Source organism: Haematobia irritans, chromosome 5, assembly GCF_050003625.1.
Source record: "Haematobia irritans isolate KBUSLIRL chromosome 5, ASM5000362v1, whole genome shotgun sequence".
NCBI lineage: Eukaryota > Metazoa > Arthropoda > Insecta > Diptera > Muscidae > Haematobia > Haematobia irritans.
The window spans coordinates 135,717,055-135,744,101 of NC_134401.1; the positions used below are offsets into that span (position 1 = coordinate 135,717,055).

At 27.5% G+C, this 27,047-nt stretch overlaps 2 protein-coding genes across 2 annotated transcripts in view; one reads left to right on the forward strand and one right to left on the reverse strand.

The window, feature by feature from the left end:
* BBS4 (Bardet-Biedl syndrome 4) overlaps positions 1-24,208 on the reverse strand; it is a 61,637-nt gene extending 37,429 nt beyond the window's left edge. The window contains exons 1-9 of the mRNA XM_075313256.1: positions 23,994-24,208; positions 23,776-23,915; positions 23,564-23,676; positions 23,135-23,425; positions 19,335-19,488; positions 18,778-18,900; positions 18,595-18,679; positions 9,382-9,468; positions 423-826 (exon numbers count right to left, since the gene is read on the reverse strand). Of these exons, the coding sequence (XP_075169371.1) occupies positions 423-826; positions 9,382-9,468; positions 18,595-18,679; positions 18,778-18,900; positions 19,335-19,488; positions 23,135-23,425; positions 23,564-23,676; positions 23,776-23,915; positions 23,994-24,072 (1,476 nt within the window). The 5' untranslated portion in view covers positions 24,073-24,208. The remainder of the gene's footprint in view (positions 1-422; positions 827-9,381; positions 9,469-18,594; positions 18,680-18,777; positions 18,901-19,334; positions 19,489-23,134; positions 23,426-23,563; positions 23,677-23,775; positions 23,916-23,993) is intronic.
* Positions 1-27,047, forward strand: part of LOC142241485 (uncharacterized) — a 153,486-nt gene that overhangs the window by 27,925 nt on the left and 98,514 nt on the right. The window lies entirely within an intron of this gene.

The window sequence follows — 27,047 nt, forward strand, 5'->3', positions numbered from 1 at the left end:
AAAAAAAAATAATGAAATTTATCTACAATCAAATAATTGTATTGTAGTGAAAATAAAATAAATTCAGCATGGACATCTTTTCTTTGTGTGTGCAATAAGAAAACAAATCTAATGTTAAACTTAGTAACTACAATCCCAAAAATAATATTGTCTTTAATTAATTAGCCGTGACTGTATACGCTAGAATGTGTTGGCGTTCTTTGCAATTAATATGGGTATGTTTTGAATAACTTTTATTGTGCGTCATATTATTCCAAGAACAACTTTTGTTAGAAATATACAAAATAAAAATACTAAATACGAAACAAAAAATTTGTTTTTAATGTGAACTCTTTCAGTTTCTTTTTTAATCAATGTCAGTGTCAATGCCACTGGCCTACCGAGTAAATCCATTGTAAATTTCTTAATTGTGACAAACTTACTTCGGTCGGTAGCATCATTAAATCCTGGGCAGTGCTTACAAAACGATTGTATTGTTCATTAGCCAATGCCAAGCGGCCAGTTTCGTAACAGAACAAAGCAAAATTTAAATGTATCAAAGGATTACCAGATGGTCTGGTACCTTCAGAGCTTCCTCTATCTGCTCCTCCCCCTGCACCCACTTGATTTGCATCTACTGATGTGGATCCTAAAGTCTTGTCATTGTTGTTATAGTTATTCCTGTTGCTATCACTCGTTGCTGTTGGTTTATATGTCCTGCTGCTGCTGCTGCTGCTGCTGCTGCTGCTACTGTTGCTATTGCCATTGGTGATATTCAAGGATATGGCACTGGCTCGTTCAAATGCTATGTAGGCATTATCAAAATCCTCAAGTTTACGTAGACAAACTATGTGATTAAAAAAAATATATAAAAATTAAAGACCACCAATGGTGAGAGAGAGGAGGAAGAACCATATTGTTAATAAGATACAAATATTATATATAAGCATTTATGCAATAACAACATCCACACATGTACACACATATACAGCTACATGTTTATATTCGTTATGAATCCTTTAATACATCACAACCAGAAGAATGGAAATTATTGTTATTTTTTCTACGGGATTTTGTTTTGTTGCTCTTATGATCTACTCATTTATGCAAATATTTATCTGATGTATACCAGCTATCATTTTTTATAACATACTGGCATACATTTCTATATACCAGAAAAAATACAAAAAAACTAAAATAATAATAACAAGTAAGGAAAGTCTAAAGTCGGGCGGGGCCGACTATATTATACCCTGCACCACTTTGTAGATCTAAATTTTCGATACCATATCACATCCGTCAAATGTGTTGGATGCTATATATAAAGGTTTGTCCCAAATACATACATTTAAACATCACTCGATTTGGACAGAATTTTATAGACTTTTACAAAATCTATAGACTCAAAATTTAAGTTGGCTAATGCACTAGGGTGGAACACAACTTTAGTAAAAAAAAAATATGGGAAACATTTAAATCTGAAGCAATTTTAAGGAAACTTCTCAAAAGTTTATTTATGATTTATCGCTCGATATATATATATATATAAGAAGTTTAGGAAAATTGGAGTCATTTTTACAACTTTTCGACTCAGCAGAGGTGATTTAACAAGGAAAATGTTGGTATTTTGATCATTTTTGTGGAAATCAGAAAAACATATATATGGGAGCTATATCTAAATCTGAACCGATTTCAATCAAATTTGGCACACCTGACTATATTACTAATTGTACTCCTAGTGCAAAATTTCAACCAAATTGGGCCAAAACTCTGGCTTCTGGGGCCATATAAGTCCATATCGGGCGAAAAATATATATGGAAGCTATATCTAAATCTGAACCGATTTCAATCAAATTTGGCACACATATATATGGGAGCTATATCTAAATCTGAACCGATTTCAATCAAATTTGGCACACATGACTATATTACTAATTGTACTCCTAGTGCAAAATTTCAAGCTAATCGGGATAAAACTCTGGCTTCTGGATTCATATAAGTGCATATCGGGCGAAAGATATATATATGGGAGCTATATCTAAATCTGAATCGATTTCAACCAAATTTGGCACGCATAGCTACAATGCTAAATCTACTCCCTGTGCAAAATTTCAACCAAATTGGGCCAAAACTATGGCTATTAGAACCATATTAGTCCATATCGGGCGAAATATATATATGGGAGCTATATCTAAATCTGAACCGATTTCAATCAAATTTTGCACGCATAGCTACAATGATAATTCTACTCCCTGTGCAAAATTTCAACTAAATCGGAGTAAAAAATTGGCCTCTGTGGTCATATGACCGTAAATCGGGCGAAAGCTATATATGGGAGCTATATATAAATCTGAACCGATTTCAATCAAATTTGGCACGCACAGCTACAATGCTAAATCTACTCCCTGTGCAAAATTTCAACCAAATTGGGCCAAAACTCTGGCTATTAGAACCATATTAGTCCATATCGGGCGAAAGATATATATGGGAGCTATAACTAAATCTGAACCGATTTCAATCAAATTTTGCACACCCGTGTAAAAATTGGTGGATCTAATTAGATATGATTAGATCTCAAAATTGGCCTCTTTAGATCTAAGTAGATTTACCCAGATATGATGAGACAGAATAAGATATAATTATATAATTCCATATGTGACGAGATCTAACATAAGATCCAACTATATGTAAGGATAGATATGATTATATCTAAGACATTAGATCTAGGCCAATATTGAGATCTGATCAGATATAATTCCATAGTAATTAGATATGATTAGATCTTATCATTTTTCGGATCTGCTTATATCTAATCGTATCAAATTAGATCTCTCAATTTTTACTCGGGCACTTGACTATACGACTAAGTGTTATGTTTGTACAAAATTTCAAGCAAATCGGTATAAAACTCTGGCTGCTGGGTCCATATTAGTGCATATCGGGCGAAAGATATATATGTCAGCTATATCTAAATCTGAACCGATTTCTTCCAAAATCAATAGGGTTCTATTCTGAGCCAAAACACATACTTTTGCCAAATTTGAAGTCGATTGGACTAAAACTGCGACCTAGACTTTGATTACAAAAATGTGTTCACGGACAGACGGACCGACGGACATGGCTATATCGACTCAGGAGCCAACCCTGAGCATTTTTGCCAAAGACACCATGTGTCTATCTCGTCTCCTTCTGGGTGTTGCGCAAACATATGCACTAACTTATAATACCCTGTTCCACAGTGTGGCGCAGGGTATAAAAAGTGTTGTTCCACCAAGACAACGCACCGTGCCACAAGTCATTGAGAACGATGGCAAAAATTCATGAGTTGGGCTTCGAATTGCTTCCCCACCCACCGTATTCTCCAGATCTGGCCCCCAGCGACTTTTTCTTGTTCTCAGACCACAAAAGGATGCTCGCGGGAAAAAATTTGGCTGCAATGAAGAGGTGATCGCCGAAACTGAGGTCTATTTTCAGGCAAAACCGAAGGAGTACTACCAAAATGGTATCAAAAAATTGTAAGGTCGTTATAATCGTTGTATCGCTCTTGAAGGGAACTATGTTGAATAATAAAAACGAATTTTGACAAAAAAATGTGTTTTTCTTTTTTAGACCGGGGACTTATCAGCCAACCGTCTGGCAACTCTAGTTGTTACCTTTTTTACTCTGGTAGGACACACACAAGCAGATTAAAAGAAACTTTATTTAGTGAAAACAAACCACTTTAGTGGTAAACGTCAGCTCTTAACTTACAAAAAAAACTAACAAAAGAACATTGTTTGTAACAACTGTTTTCCAAATGTTTTATTTATTTATTGATTAATTACATTTACCAAATGTTTTATTACTTTGCGTGTATATGAATCTACAATTATATACAGACATGCCTAATTGTGTGATGCTTGAGTTTTATTGTTTTTTCATCATGTCGAAGGACAGTATTTAGCCTTCAGCATCGTTGTAATTAAAACCTTTTTGGCTTTATAATTAAAACAAAAAAGTCCAACCTCTCCCCCCTCAACACTCCTATTATAAAACTTTTCTCCTAGTACCACATCATTTTGTAAACAAATTGCTATAGCCACAACCTTAGCAAAAAGGACAACGATGCTGAAGAGATTACCTCTCATAAACAAATGAATTTAATCCTTGACATCAGCTTCCTATTCTACCACATTTGTCAATCGTCCTTTATGAGATGTTCCACTTTGTCATTATCTTTTAATGACTTTGACAACTTTGGTCTTTGTGTGAACATTAACCACATGCGGCGACGGCTGCGGCGGCTACACCGGATATTATTGTTTAACAAAGTTATTTCAATTGTCCATATGGACATGGCGTAATATTGGTCCAATCTATAAACCATGACCGTGAACTAACCTAAAATGGATGTTTAGTATTTTTTCACTACAGCTGTATAATTTAAGAACAATTCTCTATACACGAGATAACGATGTGATAATGAAATTTCCAACTCAGTTGGGTAGACAACTCGTGGATTCTACCATCTATAATTGTCCTTCAATTAAAAATACACTAAGTATGGGGATAAATATAAGAGCTAGGAGCTCTGATATTTAACTTTAGGGTATTTTTTTATTATAAAATGATTACTGTTACTTTTTCTGCATAACCGTATGTATGTGTGTGGGTAGAATACAACTGCGTCAAGTTTATTTTACAACTTTTTCACTAGATTACGGCAAACTTCTTCATAACTGAGCTATGCGAGGTTGTTTATCCTATTTTGATATTTTTCTCTGCATTATGGTATAAAAAAAATATTACTCTCTAAAGCAGAAGCTTACAGACGTAAATAGTTTTCCTTTTAAGGCCAATGGCTGTTGTTTTTAGTGGCAAACAATTTTATTGGATTTTGTATCCAATAACTAATAATAACCTTTTGCTTCTAATAACGTTTCCCAAGAATTTATACCGAGGAGATATTATTGTTTTGACAAAATATATGTGTGCACTTATGGTAGACAAATTTAAAAAAATGCTACATATTAATGGCTTATGTCCTTCGTCTTGGGGTAGAGAGGACAATACATAGATTTTTTTTATTTCTGTTATTTCTAGAGAAAATTTTCTAAAATTTGTAGTTTTCCTTAAATTTTTATTTCTATTGAAAATTTTTTGAAAGTTTTATTTCTAAAGAAAATTGTCTGAAAATGTTATTTCTATAGAAAATTTGCTGAAAATTTTACTTCTATAGAAGTAAAATTTAGGAAATTTTCGCAAAATGTTATTTCTATAGAAAATTTTGACAAAATTTTATTTCTATTGAAAATTTTCTTAAACTTTTATTTTTATAGGAAATTTTCTAGAAAATTGTATTTCTATAGAAAATTTTCTGAAAATTTTATTTCTATAGAAAATATTCAGAAAATTTTCGGAAAATTTTATTTCTATTAGAAAAATTGTAATTTCTATTAGAAAAATTTATTTTTTTTAGAAAATTGAATTTCTATCGAAATTTTCCGAAAATTTAGTTTTTATAGAAAATTTTTTCATAATTTTATATCTATAGAAGATTTTCAAAAAAAAAAAAATGTTTTTCTACTAAAAGTTTTCTAAAAAATTTTACTGCCGTATACAATTGTATTTATTTAAAAAATTTTACTTCTTTAGAAAATTATCTGACAATTTTATTTCTTTAGAAAATTTTAACAAAATATTATTTCTATAGAAAATTTTTAAAATTTTATTTATATAGAAAATTTTCTTAAAATGTTATTTCTATAGAAAATTTTCAGAAAATTTTATTTCTATGGAAAATTTTCAGAAAATTTTATTTCTATAGAAAACGTAATTTCTATTAGAAAAAATTATTTTTTTTTTAGAAAATTGTATTTCTATCGTAATTTTCCGAAAATGTAGTTTTTATAGAAAATTTTTTCATAATTTTATTTCTATAGAATATTTTCTAAAAAATTGTATTTCTACAAAAAGTTTTCTAAAAAATTTTATTGCCGTAGATAATTGTATTTCTTTAAAAAATTTTACTTCTTTACAAAATTATGTGAAAATTTTATTTCTTTCGGAAATTTTCGCAAAATATTATTTCTATATAATATTTTAACAAAATATTGTTTCTATAGAAAAATTTCTGAAAATTTTATTTGTGTAGACAATTCTATTTCTATAGAAAATTTTCTGAAAATTGTATTTCTATAGAAAATTTTCAGAAAATTTTATTTCTATAGAAAATTTTTTGAAAATCTTATTTCTATAGAAGATTTTCAGAAAATATTATTTCTATGGAAAATTTTCAGAAAATTTTATTTCTATAGAAAATTTTCAGAAAATTTTATTTCTATAGAAAATTTTCAGAAAATTTTATTTCTATAGAAAATGTAATTTCTATTAGAAAAATTTATTTTTTTAGAAAACTGAATTTCTATCGAAATTTTCCGAAAATGTAGTTTTTATAGAAAATTTTTTCATAATTTTATTTCTATAGAATATTTTCTAAAAAAAGTGTATTTCTACAAAAAGTTTTCTAAAAAATTTTATTGCCGTAGATAATTGTATTTCTTTAAAAATTTTTACTTCTATAGAAAATTATCTTAAAATTGTATGTCTATAGGAAATTATCGCAAAATGTTATTTCTATAGAAAATTTTAACAAAATATTATTTCTATAGAAAATTTTCTGAAAATTTTATTTATATAGAAAATTTTCTTCAAATGTTATTTCTATAGAAAATTTTCTGTTCTACAGAAATTTTATTTCTATAGAAAATTTTCAGAAAATTTTATTTCTATTGAAAATTTTCAGAAAATTTTATTTCTATAGAAAATTTTCAGAAAATTTTATTTCTATAGAAAACGTAATTTCTATTTTTTTGATTGTATTTATATCGAAATTTTCCGAAAATTTAGTTTTTATAGAAAGTTTTTCATAATTTTATTTCTATAGAAGATTTTCTAAAAAAAATTGTATTTCTACAAAAAATTTCTAAAAAAATTTATTGCCGTAGATAATTGTATTTCTTTAAAAAATTTTACTTCTTTAGAAAATTATCTGAAAATTTTATTTCTTTAGGAAATTTTCGCAAAATATGATTTCTATAGAATATTTTAACAAAATATTGTTTCTATAGAAAATTTTCTGAAAATTTTATTTCTATAGAAAATTTTCTGAAAATGTTATTTCTATAGAAAATTTTCAGAAAATTTCATTTCTATAGAATATTTTAACAAAATATTATTTCTATAGAAAATTTTCAGAAAATTTTATTTCTATAGAAAATTTTCAGAAAATTTTATTTCTATAGAAAATTTTCAGAAAATTTCATTTCTATAGAAAATTTTCAGAAAATTTCACTTCTATAGAAAATTTTGAGAAAATTTTATTTCTATAGAAAATTTTATATCTATAAAAAATTTTCAGAAAATTTTATTTCTATAGCAAAATTTTCAGAAAATTTTATTTCTATAGAAAATTTTCAGAAAATTTTATTTCTATAGAAAATTTTCTGAAAATTTTATTTCTATAGAAAACGTAATTTCTATTAGAAAAATTTATTTATTTTTTTTTTGAAAATTGTATTTCTATCGAAATTTTCCGAAAATTTAGTTTTTATAGATTTTTTTTTTCATAATTTTATTTCTATAGAAGATTTTCTAATAAAAATTGTATTTCTACAAAAAAAATTATTGCCGTAGATAATTGTATTTCTTAAAAAAAATTTACTTCTTTAGAAAATTATCTGAAAATTTTATTTCTTTAGGAAATTTTCGCAAAATATTATTTCTATAGAATATTTTAACAAAATATTATTTTATAGTTTTATATAGTTTTATTTATATAGAAAATTTTCAGAAAATTGTATTTCTATAGAAAATTTTCAGAAAATTTTATTTCTATAGAAAACGTAATTTCTATTACAAAATTTTATTTTTTTAGAAATTTGTATTTCTATTGAAATTTTCCGAAAATTTTAGTTTTTATAGAAAATTTTTTCATATTTTTATTTCTATAGAAAAATTCTAAAAATTTTTGTTGCCGTAGATAATTGTATTTCTTTAGAAAATTTTCTGAATATTTTACTTCTATAGAAAAATTTTATTTCTTTAGGAAATTTTCGCAAAATTTTATTTCTATAGAAAATTTTAACAAAATTCTATTTCTATCAAAATTTTTTACAAAAATTTATTTCTGTAAAAAATGTTCACTAAATTTTATTTCTATAGAAAATTTTTGCAAAATTTTATTCCTATAAAAATTTTCGCAAAATTTTATTTCTATACAAAATTTCCTAAAAATTTTATTTCAAAATTTTCTGAAAATTTTATTTCTATAGAAAATTTTCTGAAAGTTTTATTTCTAAAGAAAGTTTTGTCAACATTTTATTTCTGTATACATTTTTCGCAAAATTTTATTTCTATAGAAAGTTGTATTTCCATAGAAATTTATATTTCTATAATACATTTTCAGAAAATTTTATTTCTATAATAAATTTTCTGAAAATTTTATTTCTTTAGAAAATTTTCTGTAAGTTTTATTTCTTAGAAAATTTTGTATTTCATGTTAGCCTGATACCGAAACAGGCAATTGACGTCCAAATGCATTAAATTTTGTCAACATTTTATTTCTATAGAAAATTTTCGTAAAATTTTATTTCAATTGAAAATTTTTTAAATTTTTTTTCTATAGAAAATTTTCGTAAAATTTTATTTCTATTAAAAAATTTTATTGCTATAGAAAAATTTCGCAAAATTTTGTTTCTATAGAATTTTTTCACAAAATTTGATTTCTATAAAAAAATTTTCCAAAAGTTTATTTCTATAGAATATTTTATAAAAAATTTGGTTTTAATGGAAATTTTTGTCAAAATTTTAATTCTATAGAAAATGTTCTGAAAATTTTATTTCTATAGAAAATGTTGCCAAAAATTTATTCCTATAAAAAATTTTCGCAAATTTTTATTTCTATAAAAAATTTTCGCAAAATTTTATTTCTATAGAATATTTTCTAAAAAAAAATTAATTTTAATAGAAAATTTTGTTTCTTTAGGAAATTTTCGTAAAATATTATTTCTAGAGAAAATTTTCACAAAAATTGTATTTCTATAGAAAAGTTTCTGAAATAGAAAATTTTCTGAAAATTTTATTTCTATAGATAATATTGTCCAAATTTTATTTCTATAGAAAATTTCCTTAAAATGTTATATCCATAGAAAATTTAAGATATTTATTATATTAAAATACTTGCAAACTCTTAAAGAAAGGTAAGGAACCTCTTTGAAATTGTAATGAACTCTTTAGTCTCATGAGAGTAACATCTCTGCCTGAGATGTGTATTTTTTTTTTTACCATAAATCCTAAGAAATTAAGTGCATTGGACTTATTGGTGTGTGTTAGTATGTGTGTTTTTGTTTATATTGTACTTACTGCCCAGCAGCATGTAACAATCAGCATTATCCTTGCGCAAGTTTATAGCTGCTGCCAGAGTATGAAAAGCACTCGCATATTGTTGGGCTACAAAGAAAAACAAAAGCAATGTTTAGCAAAAGGATATTGACATAAGAAAGAAAGAGATGACAGAGGTAGAAGGAGATTACGGTTACTATTTACACTATAGCCATCCATCGTTCATTGTTGCCATTTATATTTTGCCATAATTAAGAGTTTTCTAGGTTATTAAAATCATAGATTAAAGTTACCCATATTGGAAGGGGTCAGTAGCTTCCAGTGGTTTCCACATACACAGCATGGGTACTTAGATGGGATTATTTATTATTAAGTTAATTTACAATGTATAAAGGGTGCAGCTAGAAACCAATACAATACCTCTAGAGGATTCGTTTTATTATACATTTAATTAAGCCATTCATTGTGTATATGTGCGTATATGTTTGTATAAATATCTCGAGTAAATATCTACACATTATCGTCTTCTCCTACTGGGTGTATAGTAGGGATGCATTTGTAAAAATTTAAACAAATAATTTTTAACGGAAAAAGCAGGTGTGAGATTTCTTTGAATTTAGAAGGGAAGATGGTAATTTTCCCATATGTTAAAAAAACCACATTGATTGGTAAACTATATGGAAAGTCTTTATAGTACCCACCCTAATATTCACCACTCAATTTTCAATATTAATTTATGTTGTATACCTCCATGTTCTCCTCAGTTCAGACCTGCAATAAATATTGTGGTCTTTTTGTATAACATATTTACGATTAGGGGTCTGCACATTTACTTTGTATTCCCGCTAGCATTCTTTCGGGGATAACTTTATTAACGTTTTTTGGCTTTGGTTGCGTAGGGAAACAGACATTGACGATGAAATTCAATATAAGAACAAATGTATTACCACTGCACACATATATCCACATATCCCAAAGTCAAAATAAAATTCCCATATCAAGTTTCAATATAGCTTATGAAGATAATTGAAAAATACTTTTTAACGAAATTAATAAAATGTTTAGCAAACTTTCTGAAAGAATAGGCATTGCTTTGTATTCCCGTTGGGATATTTGAATTTAAAATGTCTTATTGGCATCAAAGCCGTAAACTTAGATATTCTGTTGTTAACAGGCCTTGTGTCCATCGATCCAATATACATTCTTCATTAAATAAATTGTTTTCTTATCCATAATTCCTGTATCTTTGTTGCAAATATTTTGCTTACTTAACTTAAGATTGCGTTGTCTTAGCTATCCATACAGACTGCCCAACAATAAAGAAATGGAAATAAAGTGAAGCTTCGTCTTTGCGAAACATATAAATGGTGGTGAAGGTACAGTGTTTTTGTTCTCGGGCTTCTGATAATTTTTTTCGTGGAAATAAAATTTTTATAAAAAAAAAAACTACAAATAGAAATAAAATTTTGTAAAAATATTCTATAGAAATAAAATCTTGAAAATTTTCTATAGAAATAGAATTTTGACAAAATTTTCTATAGAAATAAAATTTTGACAAAATTTTCTATAGAAATAAAATTTTGACAAAATTTTCTATAGAAATAAAATTTTGACAAAATTTTCTATAGAAATAAAATTTTGACAAAATTTTCTATAGAAATAAAATTTTGACAAAATTTTGACAAAATTTTCTATAGAAATAAAATTTTGACAAAATTTTCTATAGAAATGAAATTTTGACAAAATTTTCTATAGAAATAAAATTTTGACAAAAATTTCTATAGGAATGAAATTTTGACATTTTCTATAGAAATAAAATTTTGACAAAATTTTCTATAGAAATAAAATTTTGACAAAATTTTCTATAGAAATAAAATTTTGACAAAATTTTCTACAGAAATAAAATTTTGACAAAATTTTCTATAGAAATAAAATTTTGAAAAAATTTTCTATAGAAATAAAATTTTGACAAAATTTTCTATAGAAATGAAATTTTGACAAAATTTTGACAAAATTTTCTATAGAAATAAAATTTTGACAAAATTTTCTATAGAAATGAAATTTTGACAAAATTTTCTATAGAAATAAAATTTTGACAAAAATTTCTATAGGAATGAAATTTTGACATTTTCTATAGAAATAAAATTTTGACAAAATTTTCTATAGAAATAAAATTTTGACAAAATTTTCTATAGAAATAAAATTTTGACAAAATTTTCTACAGAAATAAAATTTTGACAAAATTTTCTATAGAAATAAAATTTTGAAAAAATTTTCTATAGAAATAAAATTTTGACAAAATTTTCTATAGAAATGAAATTTTGACAAAATTTTCTATAGAAATACAATTTTGACATTTTCTATAGAAATAAAAATATACTTTGGAAATAAAATATTGGCAACATTTTCTATTGAAATAAAATGTTGACAACAATATAAAATTTTCTATAGAAATAACATATTGCAAAATTTTTCCTTTAGAAATAAAATTTTGGAAATTTTTTCTATAAAAATAAAATTTTGAGAAACAAAATTTTGGGAAATTTTTCTATAGAAATAAAATTCTGTACGAAATTTTCTTTAGAAATAAAATTTGGTAAAATTTTCTTTTTTTCTATAGAACTAAAGTTTTTATAAAACTTTCTATAGAAATAAAATTTTGACAGCATTTTCTATAGACAAAAAAATAATATTGAAATAAAATTTGGGCAAAATATTCTATAGTAATACAATTTTTGGGAATTTTTTTAAAAGAAACAAATTTTGGAAATAATTTCTATGGAAATAAAATTGTAGAAAAATTTTCGATGCTTTTTCTAAAGAAAAAAATTTTTGACAAATCTTTTCCTTAGAAATAAAATGTGGCAAAATTTTATATAGAACTAAAATTTTGACAACATTTTCTATAGAACTAAAATTTTGATAAAACTTTCTAAAAAAATCAAATTGTGACAAAATTTTCTATAGAAATTAGATTGTGACAAAATTTTCTTTAGGCATAAAAATTTGGTAAAATATTCTATAGAAATAAAATTTTGCACAAAATTTTATATAGAAATAAAATTTTGCACAAAATTTTCTATAGGAATAAAATTTGCACATAATTTTCTATAGCAATAAAATTTTGCACAAAATTTTCTATAGAAATAAAATTTTGCACAAAAGTTTCTGAAGAAATAAAATTTTGCACAAAATTTTCTAAAGAAATTAAATTTTTCACAAAATTGTCTGTAGAAATAAAATTTTCCACAAAATTGTTTGACAAATCTTTTCCTTAGAAATAAAATGTGGCAAAATTTTCTATAGAACTAAAATTTTGACAACATTTTCTATAGAACTAAAAATTTGATAAAACTTTCTAAAAAAATCAAATTGTGACAAAATTTTCTATAGAAATTAGATTGTGACAAAATTTTCTTTAGGCATAAAAATTTGGTAAAATATTCTATAGAAATAAAATTTTGCACAAATTTTCTGAAGAAATAAAATTTTGCACAAAAATTTCTAAAGAAATTAAATTTTACACAAAATTGTCTGTAGAAATAAAATTTTCCACAAAATTGTCTGTAGAAATAAAATTTTCCACAAAATTTCCTATAGAAATAAAATTTTGACAAAATTTTCTATAGATAATATTTTCTGAGAATATTTTCTAAGAAATAAAATTTTGACAACATTTTCTATATATAATATTTTCTGAGAATATTTTTTAAGAAATAAAATTTTGTGAAAATTTTCTATAGAAATGAAATTTTGACACCATTTTCTATAGAAATAAAATTTTGAAAAAAAAAAATTCTATAGAAATAAAATTTTGAAAAAAATTTCCAAAGAAATACAATTTTGGAAAAATTTTCTATAGAACTTAATATTTGGCAAAAATGTCTATAGAATAAAAACTGACAAAATATTCTTTGGAAATAAAATATTGGCAACATTTTCTATAGAAGTAAAATGTTGACAACAAAATAAAATTTTCTATAAACTAAAATTTTGCAAATTTTTCTATAGAAATAAAATTTTGGAAAACTTTTCTATAGAAATAAATTTTTGAAAAAATTTCTATAGAAATAAAATTTTGATAAAATTGTCTTTAGAAATAAAATTTTGGTAAAATTTTCTTTTTTCTATAGAACTAAAGTTTTTATAAAACTTTCTTTAGAAATAAAATTTTGACAACATTTTTTATAGACAAACATTTTTGACAAAATTTTCTATATAAATAAAATTTGGCAAAATATTCTATAGAAATACAATTTTTGGGAATTAAAAAAAAAAACAAATTTTGAAAATATTTTCTATAGAAATAAAATCGTGGAAAATGATTCTATGTTTTGTGTAATGGAAAAAATTTCTGACAAAATTTTCTTTAGAAATCAAATTTGGCAAAATTTTCTATACAACTAAAATTTTGACAACATTTTCTATAGAACTAAAATTTTGATAAAACTTTCTAAAGAAATCAAATTGTGACAACATTTTCTAAAGAAATAAGATTGTGATAAAATTTTCTTTAGGCATAAAAATTGGGTAAACTATTCTATAGAAGTAAACTTTTGTATAAAATTTTCTATAGAAATAAAATTTTGTATAAAATTTTCTATAGAAATAAAATTTTGCACAAAATTTTCTATAGAATAAATTTTTGCACAAAATTTTCTAAAGAAATTAAACTTTTCACAAAATTGTCCGTAGAAATAAAATTTTGCACAAAATTGTCTGTAGAAATAAAATTTTCCACAAAATTTTCTATAGAAATAAATTTTGCAAAAATTTTCTATAGAAATAAATTTTGCAAAAATTTTCTATAGAAATAAAAAATTGCGCAATATTTTGTATATTTAGAGCAAAGTTTTGCACAAAATTTTCTTTGAAATAAAATTTTGCACAAAATTTTCTCTACATATAAAATTTTGCACAAATTTTCTATAGAAACAAAATTTTGCATAAAAATTTCTCTTGAAATAAAATTTTGGAAAAATTGTCTATAGAAGTAATGTTAACAACATTTTTTATAGAAATAAAATTTTGATAAAATATTCTATAGAAAAAAAAAATGCAAAAATTTTCTATAAAATAAAAGTATAACAAAAAAATATATCTTTCTACATCACACTGTGCAAAATAAAATCCTATTATTCTCTATGAAAACTATGTGGTTAAGCGATGGCTTCTAGCTGGGGTTACTGCACAATTGTAATTGTCACAATCCCTTGTAGATATTAACCAAAACAATGTCGAAATCCTAGAAGTGCCATTAAGTAGCTGCTTTATTTGCTCGAAAAAGATTTATGAGCTCGAATAAATGGCGAATACTAAGCCATTCGATACTACTGTTCTGGTCTAGCTCACGACCATATCCTTTTGTCGTCTCCTTTTCGACTCGCATTTTGAGTGCCATCAAGAGAATTGAGATTGTGATATAGTTTATCATTGACCTTATGACTTGGGAATAAATCCAAATGAGGGGATGTGCATGTAAACCGTCCTCTTGCACTAGCAGCTCTTACTTGGTTTCGGTATATTGTCCATTATATGCCAGGGACATATTGCATTGATATAAAGAAAGGACCAAAGACAGCGGCGACCCAAGACATCTATTGCATTTCAAGTTTTATACAAATTTACTGTTGTTTGTCTTTGTCCTGTCTCTAGCAGAAGAATGCGAATTATATATATTTCGAAATGATAAATGATTCTTGTTTATAGTAAATACAATGCTGTCCAATATTGCTTTAACTTATATTTTGAATACAAACATGGTAATGGTAGTTTACTGTTGTTGTATATTCGATTAAATTATGCAATTTTCTTTGCTAAGGTTTTTCCTATTAAATTTAAAAATTTCTAAAAATATTATGAAATTTTATTTATATAGAAAAAAATTTTGAACAAAATTTTATTGATGTGAAATTGTTTACAACATTTCCTATAGAAATTAAATTTTGAAAAGTTTGTCAAAATTTCATTTCTATAAGAAAATTTATCAAAATTTCAAAGTTTCATTTCATTTTATCAAAATTGTATCAACGTTTCATTTCTATAGGAAATTTTGTAAAGAATTCGTTTCTATAGGAAATAGGAAATTTTGCTTAAATTTCATTTATATAGGAAATTTTGTCCAAATTTCATTCCTATAGCAAATTTTGCCAAAATGTAATTTCTATAGGAAACTTTGACAAAGTTTTACTTCTATAGGAAATTATGTAAAAAAATACATTTCTATAGGAAATTTTGTCAAAGTTTCATTTCTATATGCAATTTTGTCAGAATGTCATTTCTATATGAAATTTTTTCAAAATTTTATTCCTATAGGAAATTTTGTCAAAATTTTATTCCTATAGGAAATTTTGTCAAAATTTCATTTCTATAGAAAAATTTGATAAAATTTTATTTTCTATAGAAAATTTAGTCAAAATTTCATTTCTATACAAAATTTTGTCAGAATTTTATTTCAATACGAAATTTTGTCAACATTTCATTTCTATAGGAAAATTTGTCAAAATTTCAATTCTATAGGAAATTGTGTAAAAACTTAATTTCTATAGGAAATTTTGCCAAAATTTAATTTCTATAGAAAATTTTGTTAAAATTTTATTTCTATAGAAAATTTTGTCAAAATTTTATTTATATAGAAAATTTTGTCAATACTTGTTTTCTATAGAAAATTTTTCACAATTTGTTTTCTATAGAAAATGTTGTCAAAATTTCATTTCTATAGGAAATTTCGTCAAAATTTCATTTCTGTATGAAATTTTTTCAAAATTTCATTTCTGTATGAAATTTTGTCAAAATCTGTATGAAATTTTGACAAATTTCATTTTTAGAGGAAATTTTATCAAAATTTCATTTCTATAGGAAATTTTGTCAAAATTTCTTTTCTATAGGAAATTTTGTCAAAGTTTCATTTTTATAGGAAATTTTGTCAAAGTTTCATTTCTATAGGAAATTTTGTAAAAAATTCATTTCTATAGGAAATTTTGCCAAAATTTAATTTGTATAAGAAAATTTGTCACAATTTCATTTCTATAGGAAATATTGTTAAAATTTTATTTCTATAGAAAATTTTGTCAAAATTTCATTTCTATAGGAAAATTTGTCAAAATTTCATTTGTATAAGAAATTTTTGTTAAAATTTCATTTCTATAGGAAACTTTGTCAAAATCTTATTTGCATAGGAAATTTTGTCAAAATTTCATTTCTATAGAAAATTTTGTCAAAATTTGTTTTCTATAGAAAATTTTGTCAAAATTTCATTTCTATAGGAAATTTCGTCAAAATTTCATTTCTATAGAAAATTTTGTCAAAATTTCATTTCTATAAGAAATTTTATCAAAATTTAATTTCTGTAGGAAATTTTGCCAAAATTTAATTTCTATAGGAAGTTTTATCAAAATTTCATTTCGATAGGAAATTTTGCCAAAATTTAATTTCTATAAGAAAATTTGTCAAAATTTCATTCCTATAGAAAATTTTGTCAAAATTTCATTTCTATAGAAAATTTTGTTAAAATATTATTTATATAGAAAATTTTGTCAAAATTTTATTTATATAGAAAATTTTGTGAAAATTTCATTTCTATAGAAAATTTTGTCAAAATTTGTTTTTTATAGAAAATTTTTTTCAAAATTTGTTTTCTATAGAAAATTTTTTCAAAATTTGTATTCTATAGAAAATTTAGTCAAAAATTCATTTCTATACAAAATTTTGTCAGAATTTTATTTCAATACGAAATTTTGTCAACATTTCATTTCTATAGGAAAATTTGTCAAAATTTCAATTCTATAGGAAATTTTGTCAAAATTTTACTACTATAGCAAATTTTGTCAACATCTTATTTCTATGTAATTTTAACAGAAATTCTAATAAAAATGAATTTTTGTCAAAATTTCATTTCTGAAGGAATTTTTGTCAAAATTGCATTTCAGTAGGAAATTTTGTCAAAATTTCTTTTTTATGGGAAATTTTGTAAAAGTTTCATTTCTATACGAAATTTTGTCACAATTTCATTTCTATAGGAAATTTTGTCAAAATTTCTTTTCTATAGGAAATTTTGTCAAAGTTTCATTTTTATAGGAAATTTTGTCAAAGTTTCATTTCTATAGGAAATTTTGTAAAAAATTCATTTCTATAGGAAATTTTGCCAAAATTTAATTTCTATAAGAAAATTTGTCACAATTTCATTTCTATAGGAAATTTTGTTAAAATTTTATTTCTATAGAAAATTTTGTCAAAATTTCATTTCTATAGGAAAATTTGTCAAAATTTCATTTCTATAAGAAATTTTGTAAAAAATTTATTTCTATAGGAAACTTTGTCAAAATCTTATTTCTATAGGAAATTTTGTCAAAATTTCATATCTATAGAAATTTTGTCAAAATTTCACTTCTATAGGTAATGTTGTCAAAATTTCATTTCTACAGGAAATTTTGTCGAAATTTTTTTAGAAAATTTTGTGAAAATTTCATTTCTACAGGAAATTTTGTCAAAATTTCAATTCTGTAGGAAATTTTGTCAAAATTTCTTTTCTACAAGAAATTTTGTCAAATTTTCTTTTCTATAGGAAATTTTGTCAAAATTTCATTTCTGTATGAAATTTTGTCAAAATTTCATTTCGAGAGGAAATTTTGCCAAAATTTAATTTCTATAAGAAATTTTGTCAAAATTTCATTCCTATAGAAAATTTTGTCAAAATTTCATTTCTATAGAACATTTTGTTAAAATTTTATTTCTATAGAAAATTTTGTCAAAATTTTATATATAGAAAATTTTGTCAAAATTTCATTTTTAGAGGAAATTTTATTAAAATTTCTTTTCTGTAGAAAATTTTGTCAAAATTTCATTTCTATAGGAAAATTTGTCAAAATTTCGTTTCTATAGAAAATTTTGTCAAAATTTCATTTCTATAGAAAAGTTTGTCAAAATTTCATTTCTATAGAAAATTTTGTCAAAATTTCTTTTCTATAGGAAATTTTGTCAAAATTTCTTTTCTATAGGAAATTTTGTCAAAATTTCATTTCTGTATGAAATTTTGTCAAAATTTCATTTCTAGAGGAAATTGTGCCAAAATTTAATTTCTATAAGAAATTTTGTCAAAATTTCATTCCTATAGAAAATTTAGTCAATACTTCATTTCTATAGGAAATTTTGCCATAATATCATTTCTATAGAAAATTATCAAAAATATGTGTTGTCCAAAGTTTTATAACCCAAGCCTTTAACCAATTTTCTTACCTGTTATGTATATTAAGCTCAAATTATATAAGGCATTGTAATTGAGTGGAGACAACCATATGGCCTTCCTTAATGATGAAATTCCCTTAAAAAAGATATGGAAAATTTATGGTAATCATTTAATACTAAATTGGATGATTTATAAAATCCAAAGGAGATTTTTTTGCAAATATTCGTACTTACCACAATAAGTTTCTGTTTCTTGAAAAAACATAAACCGATATTGTTCCACAATTCTGCTATATCAGGTTGAATTGCAGCAATTTCCTTATATTTCCCCAAGGCTGCATCAATATCATTTCTTGACTGAAAACAGGAATAGGTAACATGATAAGAAAACAAACACAATGATATCTCCTCAGAATCATTGGCTTATAAAATTCCATCAGAATATTTGGTATTGTATTGTTAAACCTATTGTTTCCATATACAATTTTATTAAAAGTTAGTCATGTATCTTCGTAAATGGGAATTTGCCAAAGAAGGATGATTGACATTATACACTAGTGTGTAGCTAAACCGATAGCGATGGAATATCATCGATTCCGTTCTTCAAGCGTTGCAATAACGTTATATAAAAGTCGTTATTGATGGTTTTTTCTTTTTCCTAAATGTAGACAATGAAGTTTATTCCACGGTTTGGAGCAGGTTCATCGTATGAGCTCCATTCGGATAACTGGCTATTGGACTATCGATGCAAAACCTCGTCCATATCTCTTTTTCATGTTTCGCATATTTACCTGTAAAATGGCTCCAAATGCCATCAGTCCTCTTAAACAATTTCTATCGAATTGTATGACCTCCAAGAGACGATCAAAAGCTTTCTGAGTTTCATTCAATTTCAAATACAAAACTCCAATTTCTGTAAGAACATCAGTATTTTCGGGTGATAAACTGAAATTGGAAAAAATATAAAAAACATATATCACTCTTATACTAATAATTAGGAATAGTAAAAATCCGACTTTCAAATCTATACTGATGGCCGAAAGTTTGTCCAGACCAATGATTTAAGAAAATTTAAATAAAATAGAAATTCAATTAAAATTTAATTATTGAATCCCAGCAAAAAAAGAGCTTCCAAAAATGTAGTTTGGATCCCCAATCTGTGATCCGGAAGTAGTGCAAACTTGGATCATCTCCAATGAATTTTACATGGGCTTGTCATAGGACGGAAGTACTCCCTTTTTGGATCCTTTGCATTGCTTTAGAAGTTGTGTCCTGGAAGTTAATTTGTATGAAGAAATTTGAAAAGTGAAAAAACAATTTTTTTTCAACCAATTTCACTTTTTTTATCCATATGTTTTATTACACTATTATTTTCGTATTATCTAATTTTTACAATTTGAAAAACTTTTTCGCTCCGACCAGGGATTGAACCTGGGTTTGCTGGCAACATAACAGAACGCCTTAGCACACTCAGCCACAAACGCCATTGAACATAAAGCGTCGAAAAGTCAATTCAAATGTTTGTGATATGATCGTAATACGACACCAAGGAATAACATTCTAATTGCTTCTCGAGATGTTCTTTATTAGTATGAACGAAAAAATAAGAAACGCAGGTTCAAATCTCACCAGCGGCAATTTTTTTTATCAAATATTTTTATAAAAAAATATTTTTTTATGCTATGCATCGTTTTTATTTTTTATTTTCGGCATATATTTTCGTATAAATATATTTTTTCCGTTAAAAATCAAAAAAAAAAAAAAAAATTAAAAATTCTCGTAATTTGCAAAACCTTCTCAAAAGAACTTCCATGGAAGCGAAAAAGTCAAACGGCACAGGTTCAAATCCCAGCGGGGATAAAATTTATTTTTTTATTATTCCGTTTTTTACTTTTTTATTAATTTTCTATTTTTTTATTTTTTTTTTTAAAGAAAAAAGAAAAAAATCATTGGGGGATCCCAAGATGCGCTTTTGAAGAAATGTTTGTGTACTTGTCCAAAAGGACTGCATCGGAAGTGGAAGAAAATCATTGGGGGATCCCACGATGCTCTTTAAGAGAAATGTTTGTGGACTTGTCCAAAAGGACTGCATCGGAAGTTGGAAAAACTCGATGGGGGATAAAATTTATTTTTTTTTATTATTTTTTTTACTTTTTTATTAATTTTCTATTTTTTTTTTATTAGTTTTCTATTATTTTGTAAAATTTAATTGTCCAAAATTTGCACTTAAAATAGCCTGATTGAGTTCTTTCTAATACTTGTCCACAAGGACTGCGTCGGAAGTAGAAAAAAATCATTGGGCGATCCCAAGATGCGCTTTTGAAGAAATGTTTGTGTACTTGTCCAAAAGAACTGCATCGGAAGTGGAAGAAAATCATTGGGGGATCCCACGATGCTCTTTAGGAGAAATGTTTGTGGACTTGTCCAAAAGGACTGCATCGGAAGTTGGAAAAACTCGATGGGCGATTCTGGGATGGGTTTTAACAGGTTGGCTGATAAGTCCCCGGTCTGACACATAGATGGCGTCGCTAGTATTAAATGCATATTAGTTTTATATAGTACCAACCTTCAAAAGATTCGTGTCAAAATTTGACGTCTGTAAGTCGATTAGTTTGTGAGATAGAGCGTCTTTTGTGAAGCAACTTTTGTTATTGTGAAAAAATGGAAAAAAAGGAATTTCGTGTTTTCTGAAGGGAAAAAATACGGTGGAATCAAAAACTTGGCTTGATAATGAGTTTCCGGACTCTGCCCCAGGGAAATCAACAATAATTGATTGGTAAGCAAAATTCAAGCGTGGTGAAATGAGCACGGAGGACGGTGAACGCAGTGGACGCCCGAAAGAGGTGGTTACCGACGAAAACATCAAAAAAATCCACAAAATGATTTTGAATGACCGTAAAATGAAGTTGATCGAGATAGCAGAGGCCTTAAAGATATCAAAGGAACATGTTGGTCATATCATTCATCAATATTTGGATATGCGGAACCTCTGTGCAAAATGGGTGCCACGCGAGCTCACATTTGACCAAAAACAACAACGCGTTGATGATTCTGAACGGTGTTTGCAGCTGTTAACTCGTAATACACCCGAGTTTTTTGCGTCGATATGTGACAATGGATGAAACATGGCTCCATCACTACACTCCTGAGTCCAATCGACAGTCGGCTGTGTGGACAGCGACCGGTGAACCGTCTCCGAAGCGTGGAAAGACTCAAAAGTCCGCTGGCAAAGTAATGGCCTCTGTTTTTTGGGATGCGCATGGAATAATTTTTATCGATTATCTTGAGAAGGGACAAAACCATCAACAGTGACTATTATATGGCGTTATTGGAGCGTTTGAAGATCGAAATCGCGGCAAAACGGCCCCATATGAAGAAGAAAAAAGTGTTGTTCCACCAAGACAACGCACCGTACCACAAGTCATTGAGAACGATGGCAAAAATTCATGAATTGGGCTTCGAATTGCTTCCCCACCCACCGTATTCTCCAGATCTGGCCCCCAGCGACTTTTTATTGTTCTCAGACCTCAAAAGGATGCTCGCAGGGAAAAAAAATTGGATGCAATGAAGAGGTGATCGCCGAATCTGAGGCCTATTTTGAGGCAAAACCGAAGGAGTACTACCAAAATGGTATAAAAAAAATTGGAAGGTCGTTATAATCGTTGTATCGCTATTGAAGGGAACTATGTTGAATAATAAAAACGAATTTTGACAAAAAAATATGTTTTTCTTTGTTAGACCGGGGACTTATCAGCCAACCTGTTAAAAGAAATGTTTGTGGAACAACCCAGCAAAAAAAGCGTCGCCAAAAAAGTAATGAAAATGTTCTTTTTGGATCCGGAAGTGGTGCAAAATTGACGCAGAAGCGATGAATTTAACATTCTTTAGTTGTGATCCGAATTCAATGTTTTCGATGTAAATTAAAAAATTCTGTGACATTTTGTCAAATTAATAATTTTTATAATTTTTTATAATTTTTAATGGATTCTAACGCTTGTCAGAAACGTTTGCCCTCAAATATTTTAAAAAATGCGCAATTTTTTCAGATTGGATGTAGCATTTTTTTCGACAAAATTTAAATGATTTGTACTATTTTATGTATTCTTACTCTGATTTTAACCAATTTGAAACAAAAAAATTTCAAATTACCCATTAAAAGTATGAAAAAAACATGTTAAAAAAATTGAATTAAAAGAACTTCCTGGGAAGTTCAAATAAAGAACATCTTTGGGCGTGTATCTTCTGGAAGTTCTTTTAAAGTTGTGCCTTTGGAAGAACTTCCAAATTTTTTTGCTGGGAACTTCCAATTTTTTTTTGCTGGGATATTAAATTATTTAAATTCACATTAAAGTAAATATTATTTTCTCAACTTAATGTAAATTTAACTCATTCATTCGTTGTAAACGTGACATTGAAATCTCTTATATTTCTACATGAATAAATATTTTTAATTATAGCTCATAGGATTGCCCGATGTACTTGAGTCAATGTATACCCTAGCGATTATTGCTTTCTATTTGTTTTTCTTTCATTTCATTTAGAATCATCGAAATCATTTATGGTATGGTAGCACTTCATTCCTATTACTTACAGTAGACAGGAATCCAGCACTTCAATAGCTTTGTGATATTGCTTCTCTTTTCGTAAGATTTCCGCTAAACGTTGAAAACTTTCGATTTTCTTGCCTGTTTGTACAGCCTTTTGGAAATACGCCTTAGCTTCCTGTTCCTCTTTATGGACCATTTCCGCTTGATTACGCGATGCGGCTGAACGCAATAGTAACTCACCAATGAAATGGAAAATCTCATGATCCAAACGTGTTGAGAGGTCTTCGGCATCACGGAATATGGCTAACGATTGATTATAGCGACCCATAATGAATCTGGATATTTATGAGAAGGACGTTGTATAGACGTGGGAGGGAGGGTGTAAGGTAGATAGATGGCTTTAATCCAATGAATTTCGTTTTTTTTGTTTGTGGGTTCCAAATGAAATTGGAAATTTATTGAATGCTACTTACAGTGTCTTACCGATTTCTTTGTAAATTTCAATATTTTTGGAATTTAAATCCATGGCCTTTTGGAGATTTCGTAAAGCTTCAATATTGTTACCTTCCTCACGTTCAATCAAACCCTGAATGAAATATGGAATGATGGTGAGTTAAATGAAGGTGAATAAGCATGAGACCATAAATTGATGGCCTCATGCTTGATTATGACCATCTGAACTTACCTTAACAAAATACAAATACTCGGGATTTAAGTGGCGATACAGCTCACGTTCAATTAATCTTTTACAACGTGGAAAATCTCGACGAGCAAAATATATATGGAGCAGCCAATCGATATTTGTTCCAGCCGACATTGTGGGTACTTTTATGGAATTTTTGGAGAGAAAAAAAAAACAACATTAAAAGACTTGGAATGAAAATAAATTCTCTAACCACTTACTGTCTTTAACAACCTCTAGGGTTGGCAAAACTATTGAACGACCATTACACACAATACGTTCGTCATCATTGTTGGCCATTTGCAGCTGATAAGTGTTTGGGAAAATTCGCAAGTCCAAAATACTCTTTTTTTTTGTGGGTTTTAGGAAAGTTTTTTTTTGGTCTTGACTATGTAAGTACTTCAGTCAACTTCTGACGTTCGTTGTATTTTTTTTTGTACTAAAAAAAATTGACCTGTGGGTTGTCCTGTAAGTTACCTTGGCAACCTCTAACAGGTTTTGTTTTATACATAGGTGGGAGGGTGTTTGTGTGTGTGTTTAGGACATACTGTTAACACTATAAGCGCAAGTCCTTTGGTTGTCATGGTAAATTTCAGATTTTTTTTTTTTTTTGCCATGAGGGGGAATTTTCTATTCAATATTGGCATAAGCATATGTTAGAAAATCAAGGAATCACACAGAAAGCAAGAGGATTAATTTATAAAAAAGAAAAACTAATATATACCGTTCGAGGGGGGGGCGACAAGTACTTTGACTTATCACCTGATACCAGGATATTGCAAGAGAGAAACTATTCCCATAAATGGTCAAATTTAAGCCAGATTGAAAATCACGGGAATATATTTTTTTCTTTAGGGACATCCATACTGGCATACACTGCACGAAAGTGGCTCTGCTGCTATTAAGTATAGTTGCAGCCCGGTATTTCAGGCTCACTTAGACTATTCAGTCCATTGTGACGCTACATCTCTTTTATCACAGAGTGCTGCCCGATTCTATGTTCAGCTCAAAGACAAGGGACCTCATTTTTATAGCCGAATACCAACGGCATTGCACATAGTGATGAAACTACTTAGAGAAGCTTTGAAACACTCAGAAATGTTACCAGCATTACTGAGAGGAGGATAATCCACCGCTGAAAAACTTTTTGGTATTTGATCGAATCTGGGTTTGAAACCACGACCAGGGTTGGGCTGTCACAAACTGTGACTTTTGCGACATACATTTGCGACGGTATAATACGTATGTCGCAAAAGTCGAAAACCTACTGTAAAAAATCTAATTTTGAATAGAAGAAATTCTGAACATTTTTTAATTTAGTTTGACAGCATTCGCTGTGAGTTTCTGCAGAAATTTGTGAAAGTTTTCCCACGGTCAAGCCTATTTTCTTAGATGGTATCGAAATTCCCGTTGGTGAGTGTGCAAAATACCTTGGGGTTATATTGGACAGGAGACTGAACTTAAAGCTAAGTAAGGACGAGAAAATCCACGGTTACCCTGTACTCGTGCAAAAGCCAATAGGGAAAATGTGGGGACTGAAACCGAAAATTGTGAACATTCCTAAGAATTGAAACTTCTTGGCACATACAATCGTCTTGCATATCATCCACTCAAAAAAAAGTGAACTCTCTATTTCACTAAAGCCAATTTAACTTTATTTTAGTTCATGGAATTATTATGTTTGGAGAAAGTTTTCTTTACTATAATAATTTTTTGTGTACGTTAGTTAAATTAACTAAACCCGAGGAAAAAAATATACTCAACTGAAGCATAAAGATTAACTAAATTCGTGTCTTCCACAAAATAGTTCAATATTTCTTTAAATTTGTAAATTTTATTACAAATGCGTCCATCATGAACTTCGTATGTCACTAAAGACATTCTTGCAATTTTGAACTCCAATTTTTTTCCTTCAAACTACAAAATTTTCTTTAACAAGTGAAAAAACTTAATTATGTCTAATAAATTTTCTTGAATTTGTCGAAAAATATTTACTTATTTGTATGACATCGGCGTGATGCCAGCGTTTGTTATACTGTTTAGTTAAAATTTTCTACAAATATTCAACATTTTCTTAATTAATCGAAATTTTACTTCCTGGTGGGTTCACTGTTTTTTCAGTGCCGAATTCGCTGCCTAGCTGACGCGACTAAAGTATTTTGAGTTTGCGACTTTTGTTACTTTTTCTACATTTACGACGTGTATGTGACGTTTACAACTTTCCGACAGTCGCAAACCTACAAAAGTTTAATACAGACCATCTCTGACCACTACACTGTGTATGCAAGTCGGGTATGCAAACCATTACGCCACGGTGGTCCTGTTGGAATGTCCATGGTCTGCATCCGAAATGTTTGTAAGTTCAGGGCTTTAATACTGTATTTAGGACATTTTCCCCATTATATTCGTGGACTTATCAGCTAACACGTTGGCTGATAAGTCCCCGGTCTAACAAAGAAAAACACATTTTTTTGTCAAAATTCGTTTTTATTATTCAACATAGTTCCCTTCAAGAGCGATACAACGATTATAACGACCTTCCAATTTTTATACCCACCACCATAGAATGGTGACGGGGGTATAATAAGTTTGTCATTCCGTTTGTAACACATCGAAATATCGATTTCCGACTATATAAAGTATATATATTCTTGATCAGGGAGAAATTCTAAGACGATATAACGATGTCCGTCTGTCTGTCTGTCTGTTGTAATCACGCTACAGTCTTCAATAATGAAGCAATCGTGCTGAAATTTTGCACAAACTCGTCTTTTGTCTGCAGGCAGGTCAAGATGGGCTATATCGGTCCAGGTTTTGATATAGTCCCCATATAAACCGACCTCCCGATTTGGGGTCTTGGACTTATAGAAATCGTAGTTTTTAACCAATTTGCCTGAAATTTGAAATCTAGAGGTATTTTATGACCATAAAGAGGTGTGCCAAAAATGGTGAGTATCGATATATGTTTTGGTATAGCCCCCATATAGACCGATCTCCCGATTTTACTTCTTGGGCTTATAGAAACCGCAGTTTTTATTCAATTTACCTGAAATTTGAATTCTGGGGGTATTATAGGACCACAAATACGTGTGCCAAAAATTGTGAGTATCGGTCCATATTTTGGTATAGCCCCCATATAGACCGATCTCCCGATTTTACTTCTTGGGCTTATAGATACCGCAGTTTTTATTCAATTTACCTGAAATTGGAAATCTAGAGGTATTGTAGGACCACAAATACGTGTGCCAAAAATTGTGAGTATCGGCCCATGTTTT